Genomic DNA, 11,234 nt, shown 5'->3' with positions numbered 1-11,234 from the left:
TGTATCTGCACTCTTACTCACCCAGACAGCCTACAAGTCATGGGACAGAACACCAGTGTATCTTTATTTCTTGGTAAAACACACCCTGTGGAAAATGCACCTAGAAAACACTACAGATTATTAATGGGGTTTTGGTGGGTTTTTTTCCCCACAAATGCAAATGCAATGATGTACCATGGCTTGTCTAGACTGATCTCCCTCAAACATCCTAAGAAGATTTTATGGCAGAGAAAGGAAATAGCTAATTTCCCAAACTGGATGCATAGTCAAATACATGCAAGACTAAAATTAGTAAGAAGAGTGGCAAAGCTGATAAATCATTGGCCTATCAGCTTAAATATAAATGCTTGGTTGAAAAGTATGGATGTCAAGGAAAATTAAAAAAATGGTGACAAGCTTCCTGTCTCAGGAGATAGGGCAGCTCGGTTTGACATGTTGCATTGACCATGGAAACCATGGAGGTGGTAGATAACACCCATCAAATTCAAGACTACTTAGATAAGATTAGTCAACTAATGATGTGCCTAGAGTACAAAACAACGTCTCTCCTCCAATGAGGTGGATGAAAACAGCAAACTGCTCCTTTACAGGAGCTCTGAGAATAACCAAAGTAAAAACTCTCAAAAGGAACAGGTATCTGTTACAGTCAACAATCACCATGAGCTTCTAAGTATGGCATGACATATATACACATGCATGCATACTTATGTGCACATACAGTCCATAGGGGAAAAGACATTTTGTGTATCTATGTAGGTACACAAGGGGCATACCCCACATACACAGGCTATATCACACATATAGTATATATGGCATACAAGAACTACACTTTGTATTACCATATTAACTGAAAGTGATGGCACACCTTAGATCAAAAAGGCTCCCTGACCTTTCCAGTCCAGGTATCAGCAATGCCTTGATATCTTTCCCCAGTTGGAATGATGCAGGTATTCTTATCCATATAAAAATGAGCATTTCTCCTGGATTGGGACAAGTAGATTTCTGCTGCCACTTATGCTTTCAGGAAGGAATGAAAAACTTCTTAAATTAGTTGCTAGAAACTGCCATGAAAATTGAAATATTGGAGCTTTCAGCACCAGAAGCTGTTGCACTTATTAGCATAACCCTATTTATGGGAAGTATAGAATAGGCGAGGACGTTGCAGTGCTCAAACCACCCACTCCAAAAAGCATTGTTTGGGCCTGGAATGTGTTGTGGAGAATGTTTTTTTGTTCCTTTGGATAAGCTGTTTGTGTTTGTAGCTGATAACTTTCAAAGACTGAAAGGCATTTTGGATTCTAGTAGGGGTGGTCCTATTGACTGTGTCACAGCTTTGTGCTTTGAGAGGTAGAAGCTACTTGAAGATGTGCAGCTTTATGGATACAGCCAATGAACTTCTGGCACATATATGTATATGTGCAAATCAGTTTTGGACAGATGTGGTTAGTTTGCTACACAGATAATAGGATCTTGCAGCACTTTATGTGAAAGTATAGTTGAATTTTCAAAAGCAGAAAAATCAAGTTTCAAGGCTGTAACAGAAGTTAATTTAGTCTGACCTTTTGCATAAGAAGAGTTTATACATATTTATTCTTTATGCTTTTATCCTGTGCAAGGAAAGGCTGACTCATCTGCATTTAAAGCAGCTCTACACTGATTAAACTGTTTTCATAAGCATTCCTATTCAATATGAGGATTTCTTTTAGGGAAGTGCATATGTATTGTATGGTCTTATTAAAATAGAGAAGAAACAACAGCAGCAGCTATTTCAGAGCAGACACTGTCAGGAAGCAGCATGCCATGGACCTGATGATCACAACCTAAGTGATCATCCCCGTCTGTCATGCAAGGAGGGAGCAGATGCACGTCAGGCTTCCATCTGTGCCTAAAGCTTACCAATGACTAAGATTACCTCAATTAAGATCTGCAAAATCAGGAGGGGAAAAAACTGGCAGGCCAGTGAGCATGCCACGGGTGCAATGAGGGGACTAGATGTGTGCTAAAAAAGAGGCCCATAACTAGTGGCTCTATGTCATGGGTCACAACTCTGGCTTTGCTAGTGCTAGTACCTTAATCAAGTCAACAGGAGCAAGAAGTAAAGATGAACTCAAAAGGGGATGTAAGCTGGAAGCTTGCCAATTGTGGCAACTGGAGACACAGCTTCAGCTCACCAGTTGTGGTAGCCAGAGAACAGCCCACACTCTCCAGATTAGAACCTGAGTTAGGAAGAGGATATGATGAGAACCAAAAGCCAGTGAGTCACTCCTGCACAGAAGGAAGGCATCAGTATGCACCAGAGCTATCATCCATGGCAGTTTGGCAGTACCTTGAGCCTCCTAAACCAAATTCAAGGCTGAGAAACTAGAAAAGTCCCAGCAAAGAGCTACCATGATGGGAAGTGGTCTAGGCACATGACTTCTGAGAAGAGGTTGAATTAGTCTTGTTTAGTCTGGAAAAGTGGAGACTGGCAACCTAAGACCTGTCTGCAGGCATTGAAAAGGGTGTATATTTGTAAATGCATGTCCTCAGTGACTTCATAGTCTCTGGAGTAAGCACTACACTGAATATTCACACTGGCCAGAAACAATATATGTCACTCTTAAAGTTATTGAGAGCTTTTAATTTATTTCAGAATCATCTGGAGCAGACTTATTGATCATTTTAAGTAGAAAATTTTTTTTTTATTTCAAAAGGGCATATTTCTTACTTAGTTCTGTCATTTAAAAGATATGCTAATCACCTGCATCACACATTTTTCTTCATTTTCCAGAGTTCTGTTCTGAAAGAAGGCAGGCAGGCAGGCACAATTGGAAGCATATGGCAATGATGCAGAGGAAGCATGCTGAAAGACTGCAAACCAAACAGGAGTAAACCAGTCTGAATTGAGTAAAATACCAATCCAGAATCAGCAAAATATATTTGTGTATTAGCCAAGGTGTCTGTATTTCAGCTTCCCACTAAGGATTCATGAAGGATAACCTTAATTCTGGGAGAAGTTCTGTTTGGTCAATTAATCAAACCCTGACATTGCACACAGGAAATGCAGCTCCAAAGACTGGCTTTGAACAAATCTGTCATATTTTAACCCTGGTAGGCAGCTAAGTAACATACAGCTCCCCTCTCAGTGGGATAGGGGAGAGATTAGGAAAAGTAAAGTATGAAAAGTCATGTGTTGAAATAAAAACTGTTTAATAATTAAAAAAAGGAAGGGGAGGGAGGAACAACAAAGGAAAAAAAAGTAACAAGTGACACACAAACCCCCAATTATTTATCACTAGCCAAGTGATGCCCAGCCAGTCCCTGAGCAGTGGCAGCCCCAGCCAACCTCCACACACACCATCTCCCCAGTTTTATTGGTGAGCACGACACCATATAGTATGGAATATCCTTTTGGTCAGAGTCAGCTGTCACAGGTTTTTGTGTCCTTCCAGCCTATTCACTGGTGTGGGTAGAAGCAGAAAAGGCCTTGAGTCTGTAAACATTGCTTAGCAGGAGGTAAAACATCCCTGTGTTATCAACACTGCCTTCAGCACAAATCCAAAACACAGCCCCATACAAGGTATTAAGAAGTTATTTAGCTGTATCTCAGTCAGAATCAATACAGTATCTGCAAATACTGACAGTACTTCAGAGGATGGTAGAAACTAAGTGCATTTTTTGGACAGCTACACAACTTTGTAACATTTCATGTTGACAAGGACAGTTCCAAGAGGAACTCAGGGAAGACATAAGCAAAAGAAATGCAGGAGATGTAGTCAGATCATGGAAAGGTGACCCTGGAAACCTGGAATTGTCAGGACAAAGCAGAACAGTAGCTTAGAGAAATTCAGGCTTCTCAAAGGATAGCAGATTAGGAGAACCATGAACAAAAAAGCAAGAGGCACAATCTTGCTGTGATGGCATTTGATCTGAAAGGAAACACCAAAACAGAGTGAGCTCTAACTAAACAAGTCCCAGACCATGTATTTTATGATTCCAAACATTAATGGACTAATTTATACTTCAGTTATCTGTGCACTCAGTTGTGCTATACTTCATGAAGTTCCTGAGACTCCAGTACTACAGCTTGCCATAAAGCAACTGCAGGCTGAATTCTGACTCCAACAAACCTGGACTTAGAATGTTTTATCTACCTGAAAATAATTCAATGATTAAATATGCACTGGACATTTGGTAGAGATAATAAATATTAAAGATTGAGCTAGAAATTGTGAATTACTTTACAACTTCAACCTCAAAATCACTGAGCATATGTAGTGAAATAAAACAAAACTCCACAAGAGTTCTCCATGGACATGATCTTTAGCATCTAAATGATCAGCTGGTGAGAAATATGTTAGGCTGTTCTGATGATAATTTTGAAATGGAAATCTAAGTCCACTAAGTAAATAATTATTCAGACAGGCTGACACATATTAGCACGCTGAGACCACTACAGAAATGCCCCATAAATCTCCAATCTATATAAAAATTTCATGGGACCTTTGCATGAACCTTCACAAGGGCCTAACCCTGTTATTAGTTCTCACCCTTCTCCTGCATCACCACTTAGCTACTTCAAATGCAGGGGCAGGAAGGAAGAGATATTTTTTTAACATGCACAAAGTACTGGAGGAACCTACAAATTCTAATGAAAGCTTTGGTTTGAATTCCTGGTTTTCCCATCATCTTGTGATAGCTTTCAAGCATGGCACTTCTCTGGCAAGAGAACAGCAAAGAGGATTGGTCAGTGGATATTTATGAAGTCCTTTGAAGTAAAATAGTGCTCAGTATTCTTACTAGTAATTTCCATAGCTCTGTGCTGAGATTTCAAGCCTTTAGAATGCAATCCTTTAATACTAAGCAATTTCAGCTCCCTCTATTGCCAGCAGACATACCTGATTTTGAAAACAAATTAACAATTTCATTAAAGGGAAAAGAAGCATCCACTGGAGGCTGAGAAAAGACATATTTCCTGCCAAATTTTAAAGGAGACTGATTCATCTCTTCAATGTTTGCATTTGAGTAAACTGTATAGTCAAAACTTGTACCTAAGTATGAAAAAAAATTAAGAGATAATAATAATAATAATGGATGTCATCCAGTCCATGAATTCTAGGCCTCTATTTTTGCCTACATCTTAGACAGCCAAAAAGTCTGTCTTATAATAAGCTCCCTGGTGAGAAAAGAGAGGTAAATAGTCCTGAATGATAACAAAGCAGAAAACAGCAGGACTCCTGCAAACTTTCAGTAGTATTCTCTTCATTCACTACGAAGAGAAATTAAGACTTTTATTTTAGTTGAACAAATTCATTCTGCAACTAATCTTTCAGCACAAATTAGGTGATGAAATTAGATAGGCTAAATTCTATCCTCAAAGTAGAAATATCTCCCGAGGTTTTTCCAGGTTTTTAAAAGTCAGCATGCAACTGTTACCAGGAGACTGAAAACCACTCCCTTGAAAATCCTCAGCCCAGCTGCAGAAAGTTCCAAATCTGCTACTACTCCACTATCTTTCCATCCATTTTCAAGCAACAAATCTTCCATTTCAGAAGAGACTGTTTTTGTTCCAAAAGTGGAGCTCAGTGGGCCCTTGGAGCCTCCAAACAGTAGAACATTTCCATCTAGCTATTAATAAAGATATGATACCCACTCAATTGTTATAAGCACAATGTTTTCAAGTGCTTAAATTTTTAAAAAGTAGTTAATGCCAATCTTTTAAAATACTATAGACTGCTTATATATAATTTGTATGTACAAATTAAATAGAGATTGAAGACAAATCAAAGCATCTTTGTGTCCTTTCACCATATCCTTCTATGTACTTGTCAATAAAAGTGGATAAGCTTTTGTCCTTTCTTCTAGAATTACTGTGCCATTCCAAGCTAGATAACTGCCACTGAAAAGGAAATAGCTTAAAGGGACAGATGCTGTTTTGAAGCACAATATCCATTCTTTGGGACTTTGGCATGGGAATAGAGTCCCATAAGAGTTCCAGCCCCGTTTGGGATTCATCTGATCAAGTTGATATTTATAAAGTAGAATTCTCCACTGTTTAATTTAGCAGTAAATGTATTACCATGCTTTGCTAACAACTAGAATTTCAAAGAAGAGACAAAGGGTTAATAAAGATCATGCTTGGCTAAAAAGTATCCTTGAAGAAAAGCTTATAAAGAGGTACATTCTGGCTCAGAAGGTGCAAGAGCTGGGTGACTGCCAGAGGCCTGAGGTCAACAAAAATCAGCAGTAATGAGGGGAAAGGTAAAGGACCCACACAATTAAATGACCACACAAACATCCCCCCCTTCAAGGAGCACACATGCTAATTTAAATATTCTTGACCGATAGCAGATACTGTGGTAATTGGTAACCAATTAGCATAATAGGCAGGTTTTTCTAATCCTGTAACAAGGTAAAGATGTTGTAGATTGTGTGTGTGGTGTGCTGACTTTGTGGAATTACCACCTAGCACCCATCTCTGCAGAGAGATGGAATAAATCAAATACCTCTGCTCTGTGTGTATATTGGCATGCTCCACATTGGGTGAATGATCCCACCTTAGGACAACAAAGTGCAGGTGTCAAGTAGATAGCTAAATCTGATATCCTCTACAGTCAGTGGGAAGAATAGGCCTAGAGAAAATTAGACCAGAAAAGTAAAGTATGCCTGATAAATCACATCCTAAAAGTGTACCTTTCCTTCCAGTGATCATAAAGCCAGACATCTACACTTCAGTTGCCTAAAGTTAAATGAAATGATACTGCAATGTTGAGTTTTTAACGTTTTATATGGATTTTTTTTTTTTTTACAGCGATGGTGGTGAGCCACTCGCACAGGTTGCCCAGAAAGCCTTCCTTCCGAGAACTTACTCATCTGGGCTATAGCCCATACTTCAACTTCAACCCTACAAATCTGCAAAAGTCAAATGCACTTTACCTGTGAAGCCCAAAGATCCTTCATGGTGGCTGTAAGAATTCCAGATGTGAAAGAAGCAACTCTTCATTGCTGGCTTTGTTTTTTACTTAACCAAATAAATCCGTAAAAGTGAAGGGATTTTCACATCAAGCACAGCTAACATTAAGCCTGGAGCTGGCTTTGGGCATTGATAAGCTACAAAAATGTTATGGCTGTCACTCCTCCTTCCAGGTTCATGAAAAACTGCCTTATGTGAATGTTAAGAGCTTCACTTAAGAATTTAAGCACTGCCTTCACAGACATACCGAGCCAAGGGGAGCTTGGGCACTTTGAAGGGAACTTCTTGTAGCAATACTGCTAATCTACCTAAATGTATTTTAAAAGGCTTTATGTGAAAGGACAATACATTAAAGTTCAAAAGATCAAGACAGAAACAAAGATGCTAACTGTGCTACTTGTTATGAAGGTACATCTTAATATATATTTTTCTCTATATAAATTAAAAAAATCTGAAAATTAATCCCTTTTGATTGCTATAGTTTGATGAAGTCCCATCACTTCAATGTTATTTATAATTCTGATGATTTCTTTGCAATACAGTCTGCACAATTAGAGTGTATTTACAATACTGAGAGTCATTATCAAGGTGACAACCCTGAGTAAGAGAAGAAAGAGTGGGGGAGGATATTCTGAGAACCTTAAAATGAATGCTCGGTGAGAGTGCTACTGCCAGTATTTCCCACAATATTCTGCCAGTATAAGGAAGATAAATTCTCTATTTTATAATTTCTCAGGAATTACATCTCCCAAGTTTTTCTGAGGCTCCCTAGGAGCTCTCTGCCATATACCACACAAGTTGTATGGACCTAATCCAACCCTACATACAATCCAACTCCAATTCTAAAATCAAACTCTGAGCCATGGAAGAATATTGTACGTATAGGAACATGGAAACGTTTAGGTATGTATAGAATGTGAAAGTGAACATACTGAAAGGCCCACCCAGTTCTGTAGCAATACACAAGAGATCTTTTCCCATTTGCCTTCTCTCACTGTCATGCAGAGGGCTGGGAAAGATGTCTAATGTGCAAGACAAGAAACCACCAATCTGAATGTTAAAACAGATACACTGGTATGTTGTCCCATTATATTTTAAATTCTGTAAACAATTTACCAAGGAAGAAGTAAGCTGTGATATGTAAGTGTAGCTGGCCCTAAAATGTTGAGGCTGAAAAGTTGTGAAGACTTCCCAAACAAGAATCAAGCACTGGGAAGTCCTTGATTCCTGACAGAATTTATTTTTAACTAGGAAAATCTGGCTTTTAGCTTTAAACCTTTAATTTATAAAACACATTAAAAAAAAAAAAGTAATAAGATAGTATCTACTCATCTAATTCAAGTACTGAGGTAAAACTTCATGTTCAAAAAACTTGTCAATATTGATAAATCTTATAGCTGTATCTATATAATTTCTGCCCCTTTGATGGACAGATGATTTTCAGTTGCAATATACTTCCCTGTTTTCAGATGGTCAAAATCTCACCCTTTTGTATATTCCTCCTTCTTTCTATTTGAAAACATGTCTACATTATCAAACCCCACGTGTTCTTTAGCAGCCTTTGCCAGTTTGCTAGCAACTCTGAACTAATTCTGAACTAATTCTGAACTTGAACTAATTCTGTGTACATTTTCCATTTTCTTTTGGGAAAAAAAATTGGTTTGCTTTTTGCCTCTACAGATATTTCCTGGTGCTTCAGAGGTTTTTTTGTTGTCATTTTTTAACTCTTATTTCAGAAATCTCCACTGTTTTCATCTTAATTTACCAATGAGAGTCCTGACACCTAAAGCCAACTCTGTCGGTTTTTTATAGTTCTTATCACAAGATATAGAGGGTTAATCACGTATGTTTTTAAGCAAATTATATTTGCATTTAAAAAGTCTGCCTTTCAAATAAAAATAATTGTGAAGAATTATTCACTTTCTCTTTTCTGAAAAAATTGCTGTGACATTGAAACTTTATCAAAATTTTATGAAAATGTATAGAAATTTCTCAATTTAAATCTGATACATTTTTGATTAAAATTTTAATGAAAAATTAAAAAAAAAAACCCTAAACAAGTGAAAAATGGGTTATTTTCCAAACCCTTGAAAACCAGCTTGGATATCATTGTATGAATAAAGTTTTTAATGTTTTAATTAGCTTTAACGACGTAATAATCAGGACTGTATATAGCACTGCAGATGGGAATTAGTAAAGCATTAATAGATCATTGCAGAGAAGCCAAAGAAGACATCCTTGTATTTTTTAAGCTTTCTACAATCCTTACCACACCATATCTTCAGCCTATTTTAATCTGATTGGTTTTTACTGGCTAGATTTTAAATTTCATATCAGAGTAATAACTTAAGAAAAATAATGTTGGGGTATATGTACTTAAATACAAATGTAAAAGTAAAAATTGTGCCTCTAAGGTCGTAACGAGCACAATAATGGTCCTCTATAAATGTAAACAGAAGAAATGTTAACAGATGCCACTGATATTTTACAGGGAATCTAATACTCTTCCTGGTTTGGCAGCTTCTAAACTGAACAAATTCTTCCCAACTTAATTTCTTCATTCTATATGAAATATTTCTCTCCTTTCCATTATTTCTATGTACGTATGTTACAAATAATTACCAGTAATGGAGTTATCCAAATATTTTCTTTCAAGAAATGGAAACATTGAAACTTTTCATAAATGTTTTTAGACTTCCCAGTTCACCACAAAGAAGGTTTTAACCTGAGTTCACATATGCTTGATTCCTCTACCCCAAAAGTGCTACAAATGTATAGCTTTGTTAATACATAAATAAACATTAAATCAAGGACAGCCAAGTTCCTGGATTAATATTCAGAAGAAATGGGTATTGTGTTGGTCCAATCACATTTAAAGAATTAGTCTTCTTATTCTGATTTTGTACTTCAGAAGTGGCTCACGTCTTTATGTGGACAAAGAACATGGAAACTGAAGAGGAATATTTATTTCTTCCAAAAGCACCAATATTTGGAAGCTTGAATGCCTTAAAGCCATAGCACTTTATTCTCTGGAACAGAAATGGAAATGGAGAGTTTGAAAGTCCCACCTGATCTCATTTCTAACGCTGCTCTCTTTTGGCTAAGGGATTCTCCTCCACTCAAGGAAAAGGTTTGCCTTTGTTATACCATGCTTCAGGCACTATTTGAAGTAGTTGAGTCCTGCCACAAGGAAAAACTTCTCCAGGAAAAGTTCGGAGTCCAGCACAGCAATGTGGGCAGCCCGGCCTATCAATGTGTTGGCGGTGTTTGGCAGAGCGTGGAACACGTTGTGTCTAATCAAAGTGCAGTCCTTCGCCCCGATCAAAGGCTGGAGCAGATTGTTAATCATTTCTGCATACACAGGACCTGCAAAAGAGTTTACATATCACACCTACATGCCAAAGCCGCCAGATTCCCTCTTTCCATACAGTATTATTTAATTACAGTTGCAATGAGAAGGGAAATGGGAGCAAGGCCAAAATGCAGGAGATATCAGTCCATTTCACAGCCAAATGCCAGGATATTGTTAAGCTAATGGTGCCACTGGACATCCAAAGAGGTCTGCTGAAGCTTCTAGCATGAAAAGTGGTATGCTTCTCAGCAGTTAGCCTCATTTCCTCTGTGGTGGAAGGAAATACTCTACTTTCCTTCAGGGGAAGACTCACACCGACTGTGAATCTAAACAGAAAAGTGACAAGACATTGAGGTCCATTTGGGTTTCTCTAGTGCAGGAAGGGCATCATGCAGATAGTTGAGGAGCTTATAGGGCTGCAACAATGGCTCAGGAAACTTGTACTCATTAATGATCTACACTGAATATAGATGGGAGTTACTGCTAGGTCAAACATCTCCCTAAGGAAAAAACACTGGAAGAAAAGAGTTAGAAAATTACTTTTTAATTCATATCTGAGGTAGGATAGAAGGAGCTGTAATTTAGATAAGTTGTGTGAAGGCAAACATATTGATTATTGCATGTGGGTGCCTTTTTTTACTTCCAAGGAGTACCTCCATTTCTAGGTAATCACATATATGAAACGGGTATGAAATTACACTGAACTGTACTTCTGGAAAAGATATCAGACTGAAGTCATGAAATAGTTTATAAATGAGAAATACTGCTAATAACAAAAGTAATACTTGGGATAATACACAGCCTGAGCTCACAGAAGGGCTAGATTATTGATGATACCATTCTGTATGTGGTTTACAGATTTTATTACAAACCGATATAATTTTAGATCTGTCACCTAACTTACCTGTCAATCATCCAAACACTATTGAA

The 11,234-nt window shown here is 37.7% G+C and overlaps 1 protein-coding gene across 1 annotated transcript in view; it reads right to left on the bottom strand.

Annotated features, from left to right (window-relative positions):
- Nucleotides 1–10,112: 10,112 nt before the first annotated feature.
- Nucleotides 10,113–11,234, bottom strand: part of FAM135B (family with sequence similarity 135 member B) — a gene marked incomplete at both ends in the record, with an annotated part of 151,570 nt that continues 150,448 nt past the window's right edge. The window contains one exon of the mRNA XM_084280492.1: nt 10,113–10,318. Within this exon, the coding sequence (XP_084136618.1) occupies nt 10,113–10,318 (206 nt within the window). The remainder of the gene's footprint in view (nt 10,319–11,234) is intronic.

The sequence above is a fragment of the Gallinula chloropus genome, assembly GCF_964237585.1.
Source record: "Gallinula chloropus genome assembly, chromosome: 2".
NCBI lineage: Eukaryota > Metazoa > Chordata > Aves > Gruiformes > Rallidae > Gallinula > Gallinula chloropus.
The sequence above is the reverse complement of the archived record's forward strand: the minus strand, read 5'-3'. Positions and strand labels throughout refer to the sequence as shown.